Source organism: Sander vitreus, chromosome 4 (genome assembly GCF_031162955.1).
Source record: "Sander vitreus isolate 19-12246 chromosome 4, sanVit1, whole genome shotgun sequence".
Taxonomy (NCBI): Eukaryota; Metazoa; Chordata; class Actinopteri; order Perciformes; family Percidae; genus Sander; species Sander vitreus.
Genome location: NC_135858.1, coordinates 37,478,590 through 37,503,652, shown reverse-complemented (window position 1 = coordinate 37,503,652; position 25,063 = coordinate 37,478,590). Strand labels below are relative to the sequence as shown.

Here is a 25,063-nt window from a genome sequence, read left to right as displayed (position 1 = left end):
CACACACACACACACACACACACACACACACACACAATGTCTGCTTTTATGTATATTTTCTCATGTATCTGGTTAAAAACAGGTAGTGTATTACTACGTATTTACATAATTGTAAATCTTACTGATTTAAAATAAAAAATAAATAAAAAAATTGTTTCGCTTTTTATTTATTTTGAAAATACGAAACCGGAAGTGTCCTGTGTTCACGGTACGCCCGGTTGCTACCGAGAAGAGGCCGAATAGCAGCCGATAACTTCGGCAGAAACCTCGGTAGAAACCGGGCTGTGGAGCCGCCGGAGCCTCGTACCGCCCCTGCTTTGTTTAACCATCAACAGAGTCTGACACAGCGGAGCCGGAGGTCCGATTACACCGTCTAACTGTTCGGATATACCGACAACGCCAACGGACCCACACTTTAGGGGGTTGATGTGATTTCTTTGGGCAGAAAAGTAAACCGCTTTTTAAATGGCAACGGCTGCTCGCTGCCGGCGAATATAGACCGGACTCAGGTAAGATTTCCGCATATTTAGATGAAGCTAGCTAACGTTAGCTAACGGTGCTTTGGTTATGAACATTATCTGACGCATTTCTCTCGGCGGCGGTGAAGTTGCGGTCCGTCCACTGCGTGCCTTTCTTTGGAGAAGAAGGTCAAACCAAACTCCATTCAAATAATTGACATTTAAAACAACCCTGCTTTTTGGTGAACTTGGGTTTCTGTTACAGACATGGCTGAGGGCATTTTGCTAATCGTTATGGTCTACAGGTGAATTCGGCGCACATATAATCCACCTAAAAGCAGGTTGTTGCAATATATATTTAGTTAGCCTTTTGGAAGTAACGTTAATCGGGGTTGCTCGACACCGCCCTCCATGGCAGAATCTGGGTGGAAAAAACCCAGTGGGTACCGACATTTTAAAGTTTAAACCATTTAAAAACAAACTACAAGTTGATGGAATCGATGTGTCCAGCTGTGTCCGGATGTGAAAGACAACAATGCTGTTAAAATAATCTAAGTGGACAGTGTCGATGTTGGCCGATGAATGAGGCTACGTTAAAGTGTCCGATGTTTGACTGGAGTTTGGTTGAGCGCTCTCTCCGCTGGGCACTGGGCTGTGTTGCAGCTGTCAGAGAGATGTTTGGGCACATTTCCACCCACATCACATATTTACGGTACTTTAAAGTTCAATGACGTTTGTCACCCGTTTCTCTCTGAGTCTGCGCAGTTTGTGCCTCTAGTTCGACTCCTACAAACTTTTACTTTACGAACAAAAAAAGTCAAATAACTGAAAACACGGGCTTAAAAAAAACAGCAACAACAGCAGCTAACAATCCTCATACAGACTGGATATCCACCTGTCTCCCCGTCCTCATACAGACTGGATATCCACCTGTCTCCCCGTCCTCATACAGACTGGATATCCACCTGTCTCCCCGCAGAACAGGTGCATTGTGTCGCATTAGTTTTTAAAGATGGAGGCTTTTACAAACAGTTAATATATTAATAATAATAATAATAAATATTATGGATGGGTCTCTGATCAGTGATCGTTTATATGTAAATAGTGCCCTGCTCCAGGGCAGCAGCAAGAAACAAGTTCAGATGAGTTTTGGAATATTTTTAAGAAATAAAATCGAATATTTGAGAATATTTTTAGACAGTTTTATTTCTTAAAAAAAAAAAAAACCTTTAGAAACCTTTTGTAATAAAGTGTGTGTGTGTATATGTGTGTGACACTGGGACACAGCTGGTTTAGGGTGATTGGGGGTGGGGCTCTGTAACTCCGCCATCATCCGTCTCCCCCCCCTCCCTGGGGGGTTGAAATGAAGAACTGAATATAGGCCATTTTGGGATCCGGTATCCAGTTATTATAACACAGACAGACAGACAGACAGACAGACATACAGATGGACAGACAGACAGTTTGTGTGTTTGTGCATGTGTGCACATCTCTTCATCAAACTCCACCCGTGTGTTTCAGCCCTGTGTCACAGACCAAACATCCAGCTTCTCTCCGCTGCTCTGCTGTTTCACTTATTCTACATTTCATATTAACAGTCCCTCAGCTGGTTTCCTTCCTCCACATTGTGTTCCTGTGTTTCCTTCCTCCCTCCACACTCAGAGAACAAATACATCACACGTCCAGCCTCCTGTTTTCTACCTCATAAAGACAGTTTGATTAAGCTGTAATGTAACCCTACAGGACTAATGTTCAGCAGCAGTTAGAGTCACTAAAAGTTCTGTTGTTGCTGCTGACAGACTCAGATTATTATTCTAAGTGTCTGACAACATTATGGGATGGATCTCTACAGAGATAGACCTTTTAGTTAAAGAGTAAGATCCTTTTAGTTTAACATGAAACATCCCCGAAATCCCCATCACCAAACCCACCAGACTCCATGTAAATAATCAGGACTTTTAGCGTGTGTAGAGCCAGCATATTTCCACCAGACTCCATGTAAATAATCAGGACTTTTAGCGTGTATAGAGCCAGCATATCTCCACATGTAAATGGGTAAATTAAGGGTTTATTTCAACCAAACCAGAGTGGTGATTGTTGGAACAGTGGAAAGATGAACCAAGACGGCTTTTGGTAGTTTGATTTTAGTTTCTGTCCACTTTGAATGAAGTGTGTTTTACCATGATAAAAGTACTGATTATTTACATGGAGTCTGGTTGGTCACCAGTCACTTAAACAAAAAACATGTACAAATAGGTAACTTTTTAAAGCAGACAAAGTGGACACCAATGAGCAAGTTGAGCCTGTATTTGTTTATATAAGAAGGACATCAACTGGAGTTTATTATAAAATAAAAGTTAAAGATATAATCTTACCGTTTGTCTGACTGTCCTCTCTGTCCTCAGCTGATCCTCGGCAGATCCATGTGTCCTCGCTGGTTCTTCTAGCAGCAGATCATCTTCTTCCCTCCCTCCTTCTGGCATCATGTCGGCAGCTCAGACCCAGAAGGAGAGCAGTGAGGCGGGCTGGCCCAGCCTGGAGGCTCTGGGTCTCAGTCAGAAGGAGCTGGTTCTGGCCGAGGCGCTGCAGATGGAGTACGACGCTCTCTCCAGACACAAACAGGACCAGAGCGGGACAGAAACCAGCCAGACGCGCTCCAAGACCCCCAATCCCACCATTGAGCGCCCCCGACCCAGGTTATTAAAGCTTTACATGTTCAATACAGCTCCACAGTAACCGCCCACTATTTGATGAATAGTTAACGTTTCATTAACCCTCTGAGACTGAAAGAGGCCTCGGCGCGTCCAAACGATGTTTGACAAAACTCCTACTCAAAAAGCGATATAACAAAATTTCATTTCAGACATTTATTGTACTATTTTAATCATCATACAGTATATAACCTAAGACTTTGAGGGCTTAAACATGCATGAAACTGTATGACAATTTGCACACGCACCAGAAACTTGTTATATTTTATGGGTTTCGTGCTTAGGTGTAAAAGAATGGCTAGATAGCGCCCCTTTTCCATACTTGAAAGCAGTAGCCCCTGCAGTGTGTTTGACCTAGATGTATGAACTTTGGTAGACATATGCATCATGTCTAGACTTACAAAAAAGCCTCTTGGAGCCATACCCTAAACGCAACAGGAAGTCAGCCATTCTGAATTATCATCTTTAGGACGATTTTGATCATTTTCAGGGGGTATACTTTAACCAACTTCTCCTACAGATTTAGCCCGATTGACTTAAGAATTGGTGATCATAATCCAAAGACCTTTGCGACGCTAGATTGGAAAGCTTTTGAGGTTATGTTGATCGTTGTGGACGTGGCAAGGCAGCAAATTCTCATGTTACGCCGAAAAACAGGAAGTGGTTGCAACACGTCCTATACATCAGCCCGCACTCTACACACTGTTTGATTATCTATGCAGGACCATGTTGACGGGCATCCTGCCACTACCCCCGACACGCCTGGGGGGTGCGAGGGCCGATCATCGCTGCTTGAATGTGTTCTTTTTTGTTTTACTAGCGGCACCTTATCCTGTAGTACTCGAGTCCAGACTCGAGACGCTTTTCTGTTGTCTTGGACTTGTCTCGGACTCGTTGGTATTTGGACTCAGACTTGTCTCGGACTCACCAAGTATTCTAGTTGGTCTCGACCGAGTCCAGCGCTATATGCTTTTGTTCTAAAGTAACTCCTCCTTCAAAACCACAAATAATACAGCAAAATGATCATCTTAATAGAAGATATACTGTCTCTCTCATCACATAAATTATGAAAAGGTAAGTAAATGGTCTTGAACAGGATTCTTTTTTTCTGTCTCGGTATTGACTGTCTCTCATTTGGACTCGGTCTTGACTTGGACTTGAACCTCTTTGGACTCGGTCTTGACTCGGTCTCAACTAGTCCTGGTCTTGGACTCGACAAAGGTGGACTACAGCCCTGCTTTATTTGGAGTAGCACTCTGAATTTCTTTGTACGTTTTTAATGATATAATGACAATAAAGGCATTCTATTCCATCTAATAACCTTTCTGTCGACTTGCCCACAGATACCCCGTCCCTGCCCCAGGAGGAAGCCTGCTGAGGGGTCTCTCTGGGTCCGACCCCTCCCTGAACCAGAACCAGCCTGGAGGCTCACAGTCTCCTCCCTCCATCCCAGCCAGGGCGCTCCCTCCTCGGGGAGGCTTCGTCACAGAGTCCCTGTACATCCTGGACGCTCCAGAGATCTCCAGCCTCGGATCTGGATCCCAGTTTCCTCCAAAAGGCTTCCAGTCTTTTCCAGATGATATCCCGCCCGCCCTGCCCCCGAGAAACCCCCTCCCCCCGTCGTCGGAGAACCCATTCCTGCCGCCTCGTGGGTCCAATGCGCCACGCGACGTGAACCTGTTCACGCCGGACGTGGATCCGCCCAAAGTTTCCGCAGCAGAGCTGAACTACGACAACATCAACGACTCGCTGTCCCGACTCAACGAGAGCCGGACAGGGCCGCGAGGCCGCAGGGCCAACGCAGGGGACCAATCAGGGAAGCCCGTGGCTCGCAGTAAGACCCTCCCCCCTCAGGTCCCGCCCAGGACCTACGTACCTGTTCCCAAGAGCAACAAGAACCAGCGGCGGGTTTCTGCAGACCCGGTAAGAGCCGCTCCTTGACAACCAGGTGTTCCTGTTAGCTGTGGGATATATGTCAGATTGTTAACAGTGGAGGGCGGGGCATCTGTAGTTCTGAGGGAACTCACCTCTGATTGGCCGGCTCTGTGTGTGATCGACAGGTGTCTCTGGGCTCCAGGATGAACGGGTTTGGATATGAACTGTTCCAGGTGTCCGAGGAGAGAGACGAGGAGGTGGCAGCTTTCTGCCACATGCTGGATGTGTGAGTAACACCCACACACACACACACACACACACACACACACACACACACACACACACACCCCCCTATGGAGATAGACCTTTTAGTTAAAGAGTAAGATCCTTTTAGTTTAACATGAAACGGCCCCGAAATCACCATCACCAAACCCACCAGACTCCATGTAAATAATCAGGACTTTTAGCGTGTATAGAGCCAGCATATCTCCACATGTAAATGGGTGAATTAAGGGTTTATTTCAACCAAACCAGAGTGGTGATTGTTGGAACAGTGGAAAGATGAACCAAGACGGCTTTTGTTAGTTTTATTTAGTTTCTGTCCACTTTGAATGAAGTGTGTTTTACCATGATAAAAGTACTGATTATTTACATGGAGTCTGGTTGGTCACCAAAAATAGGGTCCAAGTTAAGAACATGAAGCTAGATTTCCCATCAGACCTCTGACGTACCTGTAGTACTGCTGTACTAATGGTACTCTGTCTATTTCTGCAGGTTGCGTTCGGCATACCCGCACGGCGACCAATCACAGAACAGCGGCTTCGTGTGGTCTCCGTCCGTCGGCGTGGAGGAGCTGCATCAGGGTCTGGGCGTCAGCGTGAAGGTCACTGTCATCAGCGAGCACTTCAGAGAGCCGCTCACCTTCACCTGCGATGGTAAGACAGGAAGCTGCCACACTCACCTGCCACGAGTACTTATAAAAATAATTATTACTAAAAGTCTCAGGTCTGTTTGAGCCAAGGAAGAATTGAAGTCTCTGATGTGTTTGTTTGAGAGCTTTTGTAACATCCTGTCTGTGTGTGTGTGTGTGTCTCTGAGGTTCGTCCACGGTGGACCTGCTGATCTATCAGACGCTGTGCTATGCTCAGGATGACCTGGACCACATGGACGTGGACGATTACCTGCTGAAGGTCTGCGGACACGACGAGTTCCTCAACAAGTGAGAACAGTTCTTCTTCTTTCTTCTTTGAGTCCAAGGCAGAGAAAAGTCCATCATCAGTCGGGCAACGTTGAACCCTGATTGGTGTTTAAAAGACTAGACCCTGAAAGTAGGACCATGTTCAGACATATTCACAAGAAAAACCCTGTCTTATATATTCAAGTCAGTACGGTAACAATAATACTAGTGGTAGACTTCTTGCTACATAAACCACTCTGTGGTCTGTGGTTTTGTCATAATAACAGAGAACAGCTGATCTGTGGCTGCTGGTAGACCAACTACACACCACAACACACACACCATAACACACACACAGACACACACACACACACACAGACACCCACACACACTCAAACACACAGAGACATTTCTGAAAACTCTCTGACTGTAGAGTTTAACTTTATTGTGTTCATGTTAGATAAAAAGTACATTAATGTAACTGCTTTAATGTAAACATTGATGTAATGTATGATTGGAATACTTTGAGATTTACTTTGTTTATGTAATAATATCTGCTCTCCTTCAGCTCCGAGACTCTGGCCGGTCTGGAGTTTGTGCAGCAGTGTCTGAAGTTTGACTGGGACGTCAGACTGTTTCTCACCAAGAGATCCTCCATCAACACGGAGCTGTGTCGCACGGTACACACACACACACACACACACACACACACACACACACACACACAGACACACACACACACACACACAGACATACACACACACAGAGACACACACACACACACACACACACACACACACACACACACACACACACACACACACACACACACACACACACACACACACACACACACACACATATACACACACACACACACACACACACACACACACACACACACACACACACAGATTAATTAGTTTTTTTCACAGAAAGAAGACGATGAGACGTTGTCCACCATGAACCACGGCATCCTGCTACAGGAGCGACCAATCAAACAGACCGTCACCAGGTGAGGGGCGGGGCCTGCACCCCAATAATACTGACAATAAATATGGGTCTGTCAAAAGGTACGTTCCTGTGTTTTCATTCTTTCATTTCTCTGTGTGTGTCTGTGATCAGGGAGGCTCTGACTCTGCTGCTCGATACTTTTCATAACGAAGCTGAGTCCTTCCTGCTGTCAGAGGTAACACACACACACACACACACACACACACACACACACACACACACACACACACACACACACACACACACACACATCTTAAAAGACTAAATATATTACTTGTAAGTGAAAGAATCAACTCAAACTTTCTTCTTCTTGCTGTGTGTCTGTTTCAGGTGGAGCTATCACTGCACGTGGAGCGTCTCGTCCAATCAGTGAAGGCGCTCTGCAGCTCGTTGGCTGCCGTGGAAACGCCCGACGTGACCGCCGCCCTCAGCCAGCTCCCAGCATGCCCCTGTCGTCTGCAGCCCAAAGTCCTCAAGGTGAGAGACAGACAGACAAACGGAGAGACAAACAGACAGACAGGCATTAATGAAAGTGATGTTGACGTCTCGTCCTCTTCTTCCTCCCAGGATGCATCAGTGCTGGCTGTCAGAGAAAACAGAGGTATCTATGTTTCAACGCTCTCTCACATTTAAACGCTTTATTACCATCACCCTATAAAAACCAAGCAGAAGGGCGCCTGCATAGCTCACCTGGTAGAGCAGGTGCCCATATGCAGAGGCTCAGTCCTCGATGCAGCGGCTCAGGGTTCGAGTCCCACCTGTGGCCATTTGCTGCATGTCTTCCCCCTCTCTCCCCACTTTCCTGTCAACAGCTGTCATGTCTATTAAAGGCTAAAATGCCACACAAAATTGTCTTTAAAAAAAGTCACCTCAGTCCACCTTAACGCTCAGTCCACCTTAAGTTTGAGGCTGACCTCTTTTTTTACTCTAATCAGCTAGCCCTAACCCGTCAGGTATGATTGATACAAACAGTAGAATACGCCGTCCGGATGTTTGTTTTCATGAGGTCATGTCATGATGTTGTGTCTCTGCCCGCCTCCCAGAGAAAGTGGTAGAGAAGCTGACGGCAGCCATCTTGGATCTGGTGGACCTGTATTGCAGCACGTTCAACGCCAACTTCCAGCCGCTGGCGCCGAGCCGCAGCAGCACGGCGCCGCTGCAGGAGGCGGGAACCGTCAACAACGTGCTGTCCTTCAATGTGCATGCCGCTCACCGCATCCCCATCACCTGGGCCGCCAGGTACTCAACACACACACACACACACACACACACACACACACACACACACACACACACACACACACACACAGAGACAGACAGACACACACACACACACACACACACACACACAGACACACACACACACACACACACAGACAGACAGACACACACACGGAGACAGACACACACACACACACACACAGACCGACACACACACACACACACACACACACACACACACACACACACACACACAAATGCTCACAGACACACACACACACACACACACACGTGTACAGGGAGATTGCTTTTGGCTGAAAACTCTTAACTTAAAACCAAACCGTAGCAGTGTAAATGTAGCCTAAGAGGCTTCAACTTCAACAATCAGGAGCTGGAGATTTGTAGTCTGTCATCATGTCCCCGTGCTTCTCCTCTCTGATTGGCCAGTTATGAGGGCTTCTTCCTGTCCTGCTCTCTGACTCACGGAGGGGCGGAGCTCTGCGCGCCGCAGCACACCAGCAAACAGGCGGTCAGCAAATACCTGTTCCACCTGGTGGTGTGGGACCAGAGGTACGTACCACATGACCACATGACCACTGCACACACCTGTCAAGGGGGGTGGAGAGGGGAGGATAGCACCAGATCACATACAGATACACAGACAGACAGAACAGTGTTGCACCACAAAAATAAACAAAAAAAATAAAGTTTACAAAAATTGTTAAGTACACACAGATAGAAAGCACAAACAATGAACAATTGTCTGTCTCTCCCTCTGTCTCTCTCTCCCGTCTCTCTCTCTCTCTCTCTCTCCCCCCTCCCTGTCTCTCTCTCCCCCTGTCTCTCTCTCTCCCCTGTCTCTCTCTCCATGTCTCTCTCTCCCTCTGTCTCTTTCTCCTCGTCTCTCTCTCCCCCTGTCTCTCTCCCCCTGTCTCTCTCTCCATTTCTCTCCATGTCTCTCTCTCCCGCTGTCTCTTTCTCCATGTCTCTCTCTCTCACCCCGTGTCTCCCTCCCTCTCCCTCCCTGTCTCCCCCCTCCCTGCAGGGTGTGTTTCCCGGTGCAGATTAACCAGCTTCCCCGGGAGTCCCAGCTGACGGTGACGCTGTACGCCAGCGCTCTGCCCCCCCCTGGCGGCGGCGAGGAGAAGGGGAAGCAGCGCCGCACTGCTGAGCCGCTGGGCTGGGTCACCATGCCGCTCTTCAACTTCAGACAGTGAGTGACATCACAGTGACATCACAGACAGTGACACCTCAGCGCCCACACATGAAGTCATCAGAACCCGACTCAGCTGGTTCCTCTGGACTGCCTCGCTGACTGTGTGTGTGTGTGTGTGTGTGTGTGTGTGTGTGTGTGTGTGTGTGTGTGTGTGCGCAGCGTCCTAACATGTGGCAGGAAGTTACTCGGCCTGTGGCCTTCTGCTCCGGGGAGGACAGGAAACGCCCGGACGAGCTCACCCAACTTCAGCCAGCCGGACAGCGTGATCCTGCAGGTCAGATTCATCATCTGTCTGTTCAACTGTCTCCCTCTGCACAAAACACTTTAAAGGGTTCCACGTGTCTGTCTGTCTCTCTCTCTCTCTCTAACTGTCTCCCTGTCTTTGTATCCCTGTCTGCGTCTCAGGTGGACTTCCCCACGTCGTCCTTCGAGGTCCGGTTCAGCACTCCTCCTCCGGCAGACTTCTGTCCACAGTATGACTTCTCCAGACTGGACACCGTCAGTCAGATCCAGCTGCAGGACGTCCTGCACAAGAAGGCTGTCTTCTGGTCAGAGACACACACATACACACAGACAGATAGACAGGCAGGCAGGCAGGCAGGCAGGCAGGCACAGAGACTCACACACACACACACACACACACACACACACACACACACACACACACACACACACACACAGACACACACACACACACACATTATCTCCATATGTGTCTAAAACGTTGGAAAAGCTAGAGCAGATCATAAATAAATAACACTCAAAAAGCTTAAAGACAAAACTTGCTTAAGAAGTCTAGGTGGTGCACCTAAAAGCTTTAATAATGGAGAGAAACCCTAAAATGTAATTCGGGAATGCTTGTCCCTGCAGGCTGACGGTGGAGGACAGGCGTCTCCTCTGGGAGAAGAAGGCTTTCTGTCAGGCGGAGAGTGCAGCGCTGCCTCTGGTGCTGGCCAGCGCCCCCTGCTGGCAGTGGGCCTGCCTGCCTGACATCTATGCCCTGCTGAGACAGTGGGCCTGCCTAGGACACCTGGATGCCCTGGGACTGCTCCACGCATCGTATGTCCCCCCCCCCCCCGGCTCTCTCACACTAACCAACATTTAAACATCAAACTGTTGGACAGGCTCATTAACTTGAATGAACCTCTGGAAACAGTTCTAGTTCAAGACTCACCTGTGTGTATGTGTGTGTGTGTGTGTGGGGGCAGGTTCCCAGACCAGGAGCTGAGGAGGACGGCCGTCCAGTGGATGGACTCCATCTCCGATCCAGAGCTGCTCGACTTCCTGCCGCAGCTCGTCCAGGTACAGAGGCTTTTATTTTGACAGCTGCTGCAGAGAGAACCAGGCTTTTATTTTGACTCTTTTCTGCTGTTTTATATTTGATCAGTGCTTCCTGTTTTACTTTTTAATGACATGTTGTCTTGATGAATTCAGTTTAATAATCATATTAAATGTATTTAATAAGCACTTAATGTGTGTGTGTGTGTGTGTCAGGCTCTGAAGTACGAGTGTTACCTGGACAGCTCTCTGGTTCGTTTCCTCCTCCGGAGAGCCATCGGGGACGTCCGCGTCGCTCACTACCTCTTCTGGTCAGATACTATCACTTTACTTATTCATCTAATATCAGATCAGAGTTACATCACTTAACCCAGGTTCATTCCAGGTCTAACCCAGGTTTAACCCAGGTTTGTCTGTGTGTCCCGCAGGCTGCTGAAAGACAACCTGCAGGACAGTCAGTTCAGCGCTCGCTATCAGCACCTTCTGGCCGCGCTGCTCTGCTGCGTCGGCCGCGGCCTCCGCGAAGAGTTTGACCGGCAGTGCTGGCTCGTCTCCGTCCTCGCCACAGTGGCGCACAAAGTCCGAGACGCATCGCCGTCCAACAGACAGGTGGGGGGACACCAACTGTCCAGCATGTTAATCTATGTCTGTTATGTAAATGTAACGAGTTGCTTTGGAAGAGTTTTTAAAATGCTGCAGCTATGCATTATTTTCTCAAATAACGGACCAATCATTTGGTCTGGTTTTGTTCGTCCAGCAGCCTGAAACACAAAGAGCTTCAGCTTCCTGAAGAATGATCCATTACATTATTTTTCTTTTACAAAGACGTCGGGCCAAAGTAAACCATCAGTACACGTCAATGATGGTTTCTGTCATTTTAGGATTTCTGATGAAGCTGATGTTTGTTCAAGTGTTTATTTTTCTGGGAAAACACTGGGGCTTTTTCATTGTGTGTGTGTGTGTGTGTGTGTGTGTGTGTGTGTGTGTGTGTGTGTGTGTGTGTTTTCAGTGTGTGCTCAGAGAGGGTCTGGAGGAGATGAAGCAGTTCTTCTCGTTGAACAGCAGCTGCAGACTTCCTCTGAACCCGGCACTGCTCGTCACAGGAATAAACATCCAGGTACACACGTATATATTCACATACTGTTTATGTTTACATTTATGTTTTCCCAGCTATCCCCTTTAGATACTTTTACTCAAGCAATGCTTTCAACTACTTTACACAAGACTGGCGGAGGGATAGTTGTAATATCAGTTGTCTCTTGCTGTCTGTTTCAGTCGTGTTCCTTCTTCAACTCCAACGCTGTTCCTCTGAAACTGTCCTTCCAAAACTTTGACCGTCTGGGAGAAAACATCAGCGTCATCTTTAAGGTGAAATGTCTCTCCTGTTGTTTCAAACTCCATCTGTCTAAACAGCTTATTAACTCACAGAGATACAAACCTAAAGGGCAACTTTGGTATTTTTCAACCTGGACTCTGTTTCCCATATTTGTGTGTCTGAGTGTCTGATGGAACAACAATCTGTGAAACTGGTCCAGTATTAAACCAGAACCAAGCTGTAATGTTACCCTACAGGACTAATGTTCAGCAGCAGTTAGTAACAAGCTGTAATGTTACCCTACAGGACTAATGTTCAGCAGCAGTTAGTAACAAGCTGTAATGTTACCCTACAGGACTAATGTTCAGCAGCAGTTAGTAACAAGCTGTAATGTTACCCTACAGGACTAATGTTCAGCAGCAGTTAGTAACAAGCTGTAATGTTACCCTACAGGACTAATGTTCAGCAGCAGTTAGTAACAAGCTGTAATGTTACCCTACAGGACTAATGTTCAGCAGCAGTTAGTAACAAGCTGTAATGTTACCCTACAGGACTAATGTTCAGCAGCAGTTAGTAACAAGCTGTAATGTAACCCTACAGGACTAATGTTCAGCAGCAGTTAGTAACAAGCTGTAATGTAACCCTACAGGACTAATGTTCAGCAGCAGTTAGTAACTAGCTGTAATGTTACCCTACAGGACTAATGTTCAGCAGCAGTTAGTAACAAGCTGTAATGTTACCCTACAGGACTAATGTTCAGCAGCAGTTAGTAACAAGCTGTAATGTTACCCTACAGGACTAATGTTCAGCAGCAGTTAGTAACAAGCTGTAATGTTACCCTACAGGACTAATGTTCAGCAGCAGTTAGAGTCACTAAAAGTTCTGTTGTTGCTGCTGACAGACTCAGATTATTATTCGAAGTGAGCTGACAGACCAAGCCGATTATCGGTCGTCTGACAGTCTGAGAGGTCGTGTTCCGTGCCGTCGTCCATCAGAGGAGCTGTCGGCCTTCATTTTGGCCGCCCTGACATGCTGAGTCGGAGACAGGGCAGCCGGGACTCACCCGGAAATGACGAGCGGATGAGCCTCTCAAAATCTGACGAAAATCTTTTAAACTGACCTTTGTTGATCTGAAATGAAGACAGATTCAGCAACTACACAGCCTGTTTCTCTCTTCAAATGTTTTCAGAAACCCGTTTCAGTGAACTATTTTAGTCCAATATGAGATCGTATTCTGGACAAGCCGCCATCACAGTCTGGCTGTGAATTTCCTGAGAAAAAAGAACCACGTGACGCGTTCGTCCAATCAGCTGCCGGTTTTCATTTTCTGGGAAACAATACAGAGAAGCGCCCCCTGCTCCTATGGAGACGTATTGCGTTCGGCGTAGGGCTGAAACAATTCCTTGAATAACTCGAATAATTCGATTACAAAAAATCCTCGAAGAAAAATTCTTTGCCTCGAAGCTTCATTAAATCAACGTAATTAAGGTTGTACGGCTCACTGTGTTTCCGCACGGAGGATTATTACAAGCACACAACAGGTTGACGCTTCTGTGGACACAAGACGTTTATATGCTGTCTATGCACAAGACTGACGGCCCAGATTACAAATGAAGGAAGACGAAAATAGCGAGGGTCTAAGAGACAGGCGAGAGAAAACAACAGAAAGTTTGGGATTATTTAAAGCTGCAAACATGCTGCTACATCATCTCAGTAGAAAACATCATCTACTCATCTATTCCACGGAGAGAACCTGACACCAGGTAGCTAACTAACGTCTGCTGCTCTCGTCCACCGTGCTGTTTTACACAACTAGCCTACAGCATGCTACTCTGCTAACAGCCATGTTTTACACAACTAGCCTACAGCATGCTACTCTGCTAACAGCCATGTTTTACACAACTAGCCTACAGCATGCTACTCTGCTAATAGCCATGTTTTACACAACTAGCCTACAGCATGCTACTCTGCTAACAGCCATGTTTTACACAACTAGCCTACAGCATGCTACTCTGCTAATAGCGATGTTTTACACAACTAGCCTACAGCATGCTACTCTGCTAATAGTGATGTTTTACACAACTAGCCTACAGCATGCTACTCTGCTAATAGCCATGTTTTACACAACTAGCCTACAGCATGCTACTCTGCTAACAGCCATGTTTTACACAACTAGCCTACAGCATGCTACTCTGCTAATAGCCATGTTTTACACAACTAGCCTACAGCATGCTACTCTGCTAATAGTGATGTTTTACACAACTAGCCTACAGCATGCTACTCTGCTAATAGCCATGTTTTACATAACTAGCCTACAGCATGCTACTCTGCTAATAGCCATGTTTTACACAACTAGCCTACAGCATGCTACTCTGCTAACAGCCATGTTTTACACAACTAGCCTACAGCATGCTACTCTGCTAATAGCCATGTTTTACACAACTAGCCTACAGCATGCTACTCTGCTAACAGCCATGTTTTACACAACTAGCCTACAGCATGCTACTCTGCTAACAGCCATGTTTTACACAACTAGCCTACAGCATGCTACTCTGCTGACAGCCATGTTTTACACAACTAGCCTACAGCATGCTACTCTGCTAATAGCCATGTTTTACACAACTAGCCTACAGCATGCTACTCTGCTAATAGCCATGCTTTACACAACTAGCCTACAGCATGCTACTCTGCTAATAGCCATGTTTTACACAACTAGCCTACAGCATGCTACTCTGCTAATAGCGATATTTTACCAACAAGCTAAAACGAGAGCTGTCGGTTTGTAGTCTAACTGTTTATTAGTTTGCTAGTAATCTTTGGAAACGTAGCTGCTGCTGGAGACAAACTCGCACCCCCTTAGCCAACTGGCTAGCCTTCTTAAAATGTGTCCCCCAGAACAGTGTAGTTGAACAGCCCTGCTGTAAGCCTTGTACCGTCACATCTACCCTCTGGTTAGTGAACAGCTCTTTACATATCCAGTGCAAAGAGCCAGAGGCAAGAAGGGGAAGGGGGTGAAAAATATTAACATTTGGGCCACCAAAAATATACTTGGAATTTGGCAATAAAATGTTTTGCTTTTTTTAAGTACACAGCAATAATAAATATTTACTATTGCTGTTTACTAAGTATTTCTTACTAAGTATTTATTAACCGATTAATCAATGGAATAATCGGTAGAATATTCGATTACTAAAATAATCGATAGCTGCAGCCCTAGTTCCAAGTCGGCGTCGCCCCAGTGTGTTTTGAAGCATTTCTTTGGACCTCGGGGACCCGACTGATCAGTCCGACTGCCTTTTCTGCCGACGGTCGGCCGTCTGGTTGGTGTGTCAGCACCTTAAGTGTCTGACAACATTATGGGATGGATCCCTACAGAGATAGACCTTTTAGTTGAAGAGTAAGATCCTTTTAGTTTAACATGAAACAGCCCCGAAATCACCATCACCAAACCCACCAGACTCCATGTAAATAATCAGGACTTTTATCATGGTAAAACACACTTCATTCAAAGTGGACAGAAACTAAATCAAACTATCAAAAGCCGTCTTGGTTCATCTTTCCACTGTTCCAACAATCACCACTCTGGTTTGGTTGACATAAACCCTTAATTCACCCATTTACACAGTGGCGGCGCCAGAGATATTCTTTTGCTGGTGCTTTGGGGTTGCTGGACGTTTCAGTGAGGGTGCTCTGAAATTTTGAGTTTCCCTTGACACAAATAGGCTAACGTTACACACACTCGCGCAGATGCCCATCCACCTCCGCCGCGGTTTACTAAGCGAGCGAACGAGAGAGATTGATTTAAAGCTGCCGATACAACAGCACCATAGAACTCTGATTAGCCCACCAAACATATTTCAAATCCTAGGGGTAGCTACAGCACCCCCCTAGCCCCTCCCTGGCGCCGCCTCTGCATTTACATGTGGAGATATGCTGGCTCTATACACGCTAAAAGTCCTGATTATTTACATGGAGTCTGGTGGGTTAGGGTTAAGGTTCACATCAGTCACTTAGACATGAATGCATGGGGAAACATAGTCCAGGTTAAGTTACCCTTTAACTGAGGATGGGTGTCTGAAGTGTCTTTCTCTCTCTCCCTCTGTCCTTCTCTGTCTGTCTCTCTGTGTCTCTCTGTCTGTCTCTCTCTGTATCTCTCTCTCTCTCCGTCTCCGTCTCTCTGTGTTTCTCTCCGTCTCCGTCTCTGTGCAGTCTGGAGACGACCTGCGGCAGGACATGCTGACTCTGCAGGTGATCCGGATCATGAACAAGATCTGGATCCAGGAGGGTCTGGACATGAGGATGGTCATCTTCAAATGTTTCTCCACGGGCAGAGGACGAGGTAAGGACACACTGGGGGTTTGTCTCAGCTTCCTAAACTGCATCCCCGTTTCCTTCGCTTGCCTCCCTTCCTCGTGTCTTCCCAGACACAAGGAAGTCCGTCCCAGCGAAGACACACGGGAGGAGACACCAAACTAGGAACTGCTTTTTTAAAGGGATTAGATGTCCTTTCCTCTGAAGCGTCAGCTGTGTGGGCGGAGTTTCATGGTTAGTGTGTTTCCTGTTGTAGGGATGGTGGAGATGATTCCTCAGGCCGACACTCTGAGGAAGATCCAGGTGGAACACGGAGTCACGGGCTCCTTTAAAGACCGACCGCTGGCTGACTGGCTGCAGAAACACAACCCAACGGACGAGGAGTACGACAAGGTACATGCACTCGCGCGCACACACACACACATACAGACACACACACACACACACACAGAGACATACAGACACACACACACACACACACACACACACACACACACACACAGAGACATACAGACACACACACACACACACACACACACACACACACACACACACACACACTTTTCCGCAGATTTAATGAAAACATTTTCACTTGAAGATGTTAACTCATCTCCACACCAAACAGAAATTCGGCATTCTGGATCACAGCTGAAAACTGTCAAACATCCATAGATTGTGTTTGGGTCTGATGATTATTGATTATTGAATAAGTGGTGACTGTGTCCAGGCGGTGGAGAACTTTATCTTCTCGTGCGCCGGCTGCTGCGTGGCGACCTACATCCTGGGAATCTGCGACCGCCACAACGACAACATCATGCTGAAGACCAGCGGCCACATGTTCCATATCGACTTCGGGAAGTTCCTGGGACACGCCCAGATGTTCGGGAACATCAAACGGTAGTCCACAGTCATACTTACACACTACTACACACTACACACACACACACACACACACACACACACACACACACACACACACACACACACACACACACACACACACACACACACACACACACACACACTTCTTCCTCTCTCTCTGTCTCTCAGGTTGTGTTCTGTTTATTTTCTTATTATGGGAAATTAATTATGATACTTAGTGATACTATGATATGATATAATACACCGTGCAGGTGTGTGTTGTTGTAACGTGTGTGTGTGTGTGTGTTTCAGGGACCGCGCCCCCTTCGTTTTCACCTCCGACATGGCGTACGTCATCAACGGAGGAGACAAACCCTCGAGCCGCTTCCACGACTTCGTGGATCTTTGCTGCGAGGCGTACAATCTGATCAGGAAACACACACACCTGTTCCTCAACCTGCTGGGCCTGGTGGGTCTCACACACACACACACACACACACACACACACACACACACACACACACAAACAGGACTGAATAAAACCTAAAGACTAGAAAAAAGAAAAGACAGCAGAACTTTTTTATATCACAATGTTTTGAATGTTTCTTCATTATCAAAGTAATGAAGTGATAGTTGTAGATGCATTTGACTTTTTCTTGCTGAAAGTATTGGACTTTTTTTCTCAGAATATTCAACTTTTTTCTTAAAATGTATAACTTTTTTGTGGTTGTTGTGTGTGTGTAGATGTTGTCGTGTGGGATCCCTGAACTTTCTGATCTGGACGATCTGAAGTACGTCTACGACGCACTGAGACCTCACGAATCTGAGGCCGATGCTACCATGTACTTCACCAGGTACGCACGCACGCACACACGCACGCACACTCTCACACACACGCACAGACACACGCACATGCACGCTTACTTCACCAGGTACATGCACGCACGTACACACAGACACACACACACACACACACACACACACACACACACACACGCGCACAGACACAGTCCTGTCTTATTATACTGATTTATATTGGTCTGTAAACCCTCTCTATGTTATCATATCTATTTCTACAGTCTGTAGACCCCTAACCCTCCCTGTGGTGTCCCCCCTGTGCAGGTTGATAGAGTCCAGTCTGGGCAGCGTCGCCACCAAACTCAACTTCTTCATCCATAACTTGGCTCAGATGAAGTTTGCGTCGTCGGAGGAGCGGCCCGCGCTGTCCTTCGCTCCCAGAGTCCACACGGTGAAGAGCGACGGCCTCATCAGGAACCTGTACATCTGCAGACACATCCGAACCGCCGGGAACGCCGCCAAGGGATACGTCAGTTCACACACACAAAACACACACACACACACACACACAGCGCCGTATTACACTTAGACATATTTATCTATCTATAAATTACAGGAATGTCTGTCTGTCTGTCTGTTTCAATTAAAAAAAATCTACCGGGAAATTTTGTAGGGGGGTGGGGGGCGTCGTTTGGATTTCGAATGGTCCGGTGAATGAATGAACAACACACAGCAAGCAACATGATCCCTTTTTTCCTTTTGAGTCTGACCATCTCAGCGCCACCTTTCCCTTTTATTTTTTTGCTTTTCATCATTAGACTCTCACTGATCCCCCTATATTTCTGAAAATCCTAGACATGGTTGTGACCTGCACTTGGTTAGTGCTTTCTGATTAGCCTGTTTGTATTGAAATAAGAGGCTGCTGCGGCCCGCCGTACGGGTTGAGCAGAGGCTGCTCAGTTTGACCAGCGGGCAGCGGCCACACACCAGGCGGCCGGATGGTGTTGCTAAGAACTTACAATGTATAACTATTATCAGACCAGCCCTCGCGGCCTCAAAACATATTTATTGCCTCATTCATTTATTTTATATTTCAAAGGCATATTTATTTATTTATTCATGTACATAAGTCACGTGAGCTCTCTCTTATTACCGTCTCTGTGTCACGTAGAGTTCTTCCTGCGTGTCTCTACGACGTGTAACGTTAGACAGCCAATCACAGACAGTATTACATCTTGGTAGAAGCATGCTGCGTACAATAAACCCAGAAAACAATACTACTGTGTGTTGCAGGCGTTTGTGGTGAAGGTGGAGCGTGAAGGCCAGCAGGAGGCGCTGCTGGTCCAGAGGACGTTTGAAGAGTTTCATGAACTTCACAGCAAACTGAGACTCATCTTCCCTTCATCCAAACTACCCAGGTACACACACACACACACACACACACACACAAAACACTAAGCTAACTTGAGAATTAACAGAAACATGAGAACACAGAGAACATCATCACTCTCAATATTTGTCTTCATGTCAAAGATGTATTTCCACTTTAAAAAGAAACTGCACAAAGTCACTTAAAGTTTGTTTACACACAGACACACACACACACCTCGTTGTTGTGATGTCATCTTGGACTTTGGGAAACACCGATCCACATTTTAGAGACACAACTACTGATCCATTCATTGAGGAAAAACACAGTATCTTGGCCCCGCCCACAGTTTCCCGAGCCGGCTGGTGATTGGTCGATCCCGTGGCGAGGCAATGGCCGACCGGCGGAAAGATGAGCTCAACGGCTACGTGTGGCATCTGATCCACGCCGCCCCGGAGGTCGCTCAGGTCAGTCCCCCTCGGAGGCAGAAGAGCATTATAATAACTCTAATAATAATGGTACACATTGTTATTGTTGTTGCTGTCGTAAGTTTTCCTCAGAGAAAACATTAACGTTACAAACTAAACAGGACACACACACACACACACACACACACACACACACACACATACATTCTTTCTTCATGTGTTGATGTTGTCTGCAGAATGACAAGAATACAAACATGTTATCAACAACTGTTGAAGGAATCTGAAGCACTCAGATTCAAGTTTAAAAGCTTTTATTATCTCTTGGCTATAATAATAATAATAATAATAATAATAATATATTCATTAAAACATGAAGGCTTCATGTAGACACACGTAGGCAGCTGTTAATAACTTTATAGCCAAGAAGATATTAAAGGCCTTCAAACTTTTTAAACAGACACACACACACACACACGGTATCAGGTGTTTCCAGTTTTAGAAACTTGGCAGTAGAAGGTGTTTCTCTCTCTGCGTCTCTTCTTCTCTCAGACTAAAACTGGTTTTTATTTCATTCATTTTAACATATTTGCATTAAAGCTGTCGGTCTTCAGGAGATATGCATTTCATCAGTTAGGCGTGTGTTCACACTGTGAAGCTGCCAGCGTCTGTTTGACATTACAACCCTAGTGTGGAGTAAACCTTGTTTTCAGAAAGTCCTCAGCGCTTTTTTAAATGCTGACTTTTCTAAAAAATTAAATTTAAAAAAAACGCCGTACGTCAAGCACTCTTCTGACAGCTGCTATGACGTTGATGTTAATAACAGGAAACAAGGTGGTGTTAAAATACTTGGTAAATCATTATCAGTGCAGAGACCAGTCACAGTCAGCTTTATTATTAACAGGAATTTCAGAAAATAAGTTCTGCAACAGACAGACAGTTTTGTGCAGAAGTTGATAGAATAAAGAATATGTTTAATGATGGGATGTTCAGATCCTGATCTGCTGATACTGAGTCCCGATCCGATACTTTTGACTAGATAATAGAGCTGCACACTTTCTTCTGTTTCCAAAAATATCTCATAAACAAAGTATCTGAAAGACGTCTTCAGCTTCATACATTTAACTTCTTGCAGCTCTCATATAATTATCCTGCAGACGTGTATAACTGTAGAAACGTTTGTTAGAAATGTGATCTGTGTTTCAGTGTGACCTCGTCTACTCCTTCTTCCACCCGCTGCCCCGAGACGAGACGCCGGGACCAAGCAGCAGACCTGCAGGTAACACACACACACACACACACACACACACACACACACACGCACGCGCACACACACACACACACACACACACACGCGCACACACACACACAATCATCGCTCCCATCCCGAGCCCATGAAAATACTCCCGTCCTATCCCGTTCACAGGACTGCCCCCCAAAAAAATCCTGTCCTGCAATATCCCGAGAGAGAGACTCCCAAATCCCATCCAGCTCACGTTTGGTTCCCTATGTTGTCTAAAGTTATCAGACTCTGTTGCGGACTCTGTCGCGGATACACGCAGGCTCGCACGCCACCCGGCGGAAAAGAGAGAAAGAAAAAGAGACGTTGTCCGTTGCTGTCTGGGGGATAACTAGCCAGTTGATATTGTGTGTGTGCGTTTGGTTAACTGTGGTGAAATCACTGAGGTTGCCTCGGGGCAGCAAGCAGGTTGGCTGATGCAGAGCAGAGTGGGGGGGTTGGGGTATAGGGTTGGACCATGTCCTCGATGTATGCTGGGGCTGATCCATCATGGCCCTGTATGAGAGTACTAGTGTCTTGAACCAGATGCGGGCAGCAACTGGTAACCAGTGAAGAGAGCGGAGGAGCGGTGTAGTGTGAGAGAACTTGGGGAGGTTGAAGACAAGTCAAGCTGCTGCATTCTGAATGAGCTGCAGGGGACGGACGGCACATGCAGGCAGGCCAATCAGGAGGGAGTTGCAGTAGTCTAGACGTGTGATGACTAGAGCCTGAACCAGAACCTGAGCTTCCTTCAGCATTAGAAGGGGACGTATCCTTCTGATGTTATGCAGCATGTAACTACACGATTGGGTAGTTGCAGCAATGTTGGCAGTGAAGGAGAGTTGGTCGTCCAGTGTCACACCCAGGTTTCTAGCAGTCTGGGTGGGGACTACCACAGAGTTGTCAATTGTTATAGTGAGGTCCTGGGTAGGAGAGCCTTTCGCTGGAAGAAAAAGGAGCTCAGTCTTGTCGAGGTTGAGTTTCAGATGGTGTGTGGACATCCAAGAAGAGATATCAGTCAGACAGGCCGAGATCTGTACCGCTACTTGAGTTTCAGACTCCGGAAAGGAGAGAATTAGTTGGGTGTCATCTGCGTAGCTGTGATAAGAAAAGCCGTGCAATTGAATGACAGAGCCGAGAGAGTTGGTGTACAGAGAGAAGAGGAGGGGACCCAGGACTGATCCCTGAAGAACCCCAGTTTTGAGTGGGCAAGGTTCTGATGTAGATCCTCTCCAAGTTACCCGGTAGGTTCGGTCTGCCAGGTAAGATTTGAGCAAAGAGAGTGCAGAGCCTGAGATACCCAGATCCTGGAGTGTCGAAATGAGGATCTGATGGTTCACTGTGTCAAAGGCAGCAGAAAGGTCCAGAAGGGAGTCCCGAAAAATTCACCCTCTAACACACACACATACACACACACAAACACAGAGACACACACACACACACACACACACACACACACACACACACACACACACACACACACACACGCAGAGACACACACAGTTTTTTGGGGAGTTAGTTTGTGTGTAGTTAGAGTTGTGTGCTGTGTGCTGTGTGTTCCCTGTGTCAGAGGTGGCGTGGTCTCCGGCTGCAGGGAAAGACCTGGGCCAGGTCAAACTGTCCATCTCCTACAAGAACGACAAACTCTTCATCATGGTGATGCACATCCGCGGCCTGGTCAGTGTTCACACTCACACTTGTTGCTAGGTAACAGGGCTGTAAAGACTGAGAGATTTTAAAATAATATGTAGAATGTTTGTCTAAAAAATATTTTTACAAAATATTTCATTTTTTCTTTCAAAATGTTTGACTTTTGTTGTGTGTGTGTGTGTGTGTGTGTGTGTGTGCGTGCAGCAACCCCTTCAGGACGGTACAGACCCTGACCCCTACGTGAAGCTCTACCTCCTCCCGGACCCCCAGAAGACGAGCAAGAGGAAGACCAAGGCGGCCCGCCGCACCTGTAACCCCACCTACAACCAGATGGTAACCAATCAGGAGACAGTTCTTAACCCTAACCCACCAGACTCCATGTAAATAATCAGGACTTTTATCATGGTAAAACACACTTCATTCAAAGTGGACAGAAACTAAATCAAACTATCAAAAGCCGTCTTGGTTCATCTTTCCACTGTTCCAACAATCACCACTCTGGTTTGGTTGAAATAAACCCTTAATTCACCCATTTACATGTGGAGATATGCTGGCTCTATACATGCTAAAAGTCCTGATTATTTACATGGAGTCTGGCTCTATACATGCTAAAAGTCCTGATTATTTACATGGAGTCTGGCTCTATACACGCTAAAAGTTCTGATTAGTTACATGGAGTCTGGTGAGTTTGGTGACTTAGACACAAAACATGGGAAAATAGGTTCCAGGTTGAAGAAAAACAAAGTAACCCTTTAATAAACTGTCTTCTGTTTTCTGTTGTTTTATTAGATTCTTAATAATAAAGCTGTGTTGTGTGATTATTAATAATATGTTGTGTGCTGTGCGTGCAGCTGGTGTACGAGCGGATCCCCCGGGGGGACGTGGACCAGAGGGTGATCCACCTGCGTGTTCTGGGAGACGGGCCGTTCTGGGAGAACTCTCTGCTGGGGGAGACCTTCATCCCTCTGAAGAGACTCGTCCCGGGTCAGCACTGGGTGGATTGGCACCGGCTCTGCGCCGCCGGCACAGACTCCACCCACTGACTCCACCCACTGACTCCACCCACTGACTCCGCCCACTGACTCCACCCACTGACAGGAAACAGGAAGCCCAGGGTTAAAAACAGAGGGAAGAGGAAGAGAGGTAGCCGCTAGAAGGGATACGGCTACAGCCGGAAGTTACGCTACATCTCGCTAAATCTACGCTAATATCAAAATATATTTGTTTCTCTAAATATTTAGACTTTTTTTCCTTAAATATAATATTATAATCCTTCTAGCCTCTACCTTTAAAGGGAGAGTAGAGGGAGACAAACCATTCTCTTCAGGAAGACAGAAGACAAAAGGACAAGTCCTTTCAAAGTAAAAGCCATGTTGCTCTCCCCCCCGATCTGTACTTTAGTAGTATAATAATACGTAAACAAGTCATCCATCAGATTAATTTTCACTTTTAAAATGTTTAAACGGCACAAAAAGACTTAAAGTTCATAACACTAACAAGATTTATTTTACACGTTGATTTCTTTAGCTCATCGGTCGACATCTGGACATTTTCATTCAAGATTTATTTTGTACTTTTAAGACAAACTGCATAAAAGGGACTTGAAGTTTACAGAAATGTTACACACACACACACACACACACACACACACACACACACACACACACACACACACACACATTTTAGGGATAAATATAAAGGGAAACATGACAGATATTTGGGTTATTTTTGGATTTGAAGAAAAAGCTTTTACACTGAAAGGACAAGCACTGCCGGTGCATGCTGGGAGATTTAGACATTTATCAGCAAAAACAAAAGTTAAAAAAAAGGGAGAATGAAGAACCGTTAACTGTTTACTGTCGGAGCGTTTGGTTTCATCTTACTGCAGAAAGGATGAATGATAGCAGAGGAAACGTTGGGGGGCAGTAGAGTCATTTTTGTGACATGTTTTTGTGTCTAAGTGACCGATGGGAGCAATCTTTGATAGAACGAAATCACCATCAACAAACCCACCACACTCCATGTAAATAATCATGACTTTTAAAAAAATGTCAAAAACCTCAATTAAGAAGACAAAAAAGCAACAAAACTTTTTTTTTTATGCG

At 46.2% G+C, this 25,063-nt stretch overlaps 1 protein-coding gene across 1 annotated transcript; it reads left to right on the top strand.

Moving 5' to 3' along the window:
- Positions 1-230: 230 nt before the first annotated feature.
- pik3c2b (phosphatidylinositol-4-phosphate 3-kinase, catalytic subunit type 2 beta) lies at positions 231-24,852 on the top strand. The gene is made up of 34 exons (XM_078249508.1): positions 231-509; positions 2,864-3,154; positions 4,513-5,092; positions 5,230-5,330; positions 5,819-5,979; positions 6,143-6,263; positions 6,790-6,901; positions 7,157-7,236; positions 7,347-7,410; positions 7,566-7,712; positions 7,803-7,836; positions 8,279-8,474; positions 8,904-9,026; positions 9,502-9,669; positions 9,832-9,946; positions 10,078-10,220; positions 10,543-10,731; positions 10,881-10,974; positions 11,167-11,261; positions 11,379-11,559; positions 11,960-12,067; positions 12,226-12,318; positions 16,475-16,604; positions 16,833-16,969; positions 17,304-17,473; positions 17,750-17,906; positions 18,182-18,291; positions 18,560-18,764; positions 19,529-19,653; positions 19,954-20,071; positions 21,236-21,308; positions 22,879-22,985; positions 23,163-23,291; positions 23,810-24,852. The coding sequence occupies exons 2-34, from the start codon at positions 2,943-2,945 to the stop codon at positions 23,999-24,001; spliced, it is 4,770 nt and encodes a 1,589-aa protein (XP_078105634.1). The 5' UTR covers positions 231-509; positions 2,864-2,942; the 3' UTR covers positions 24,002-24,852.
- The last annotated feature ends 211 nt before the right edge of the window (positions 24,853-25,063 follow it).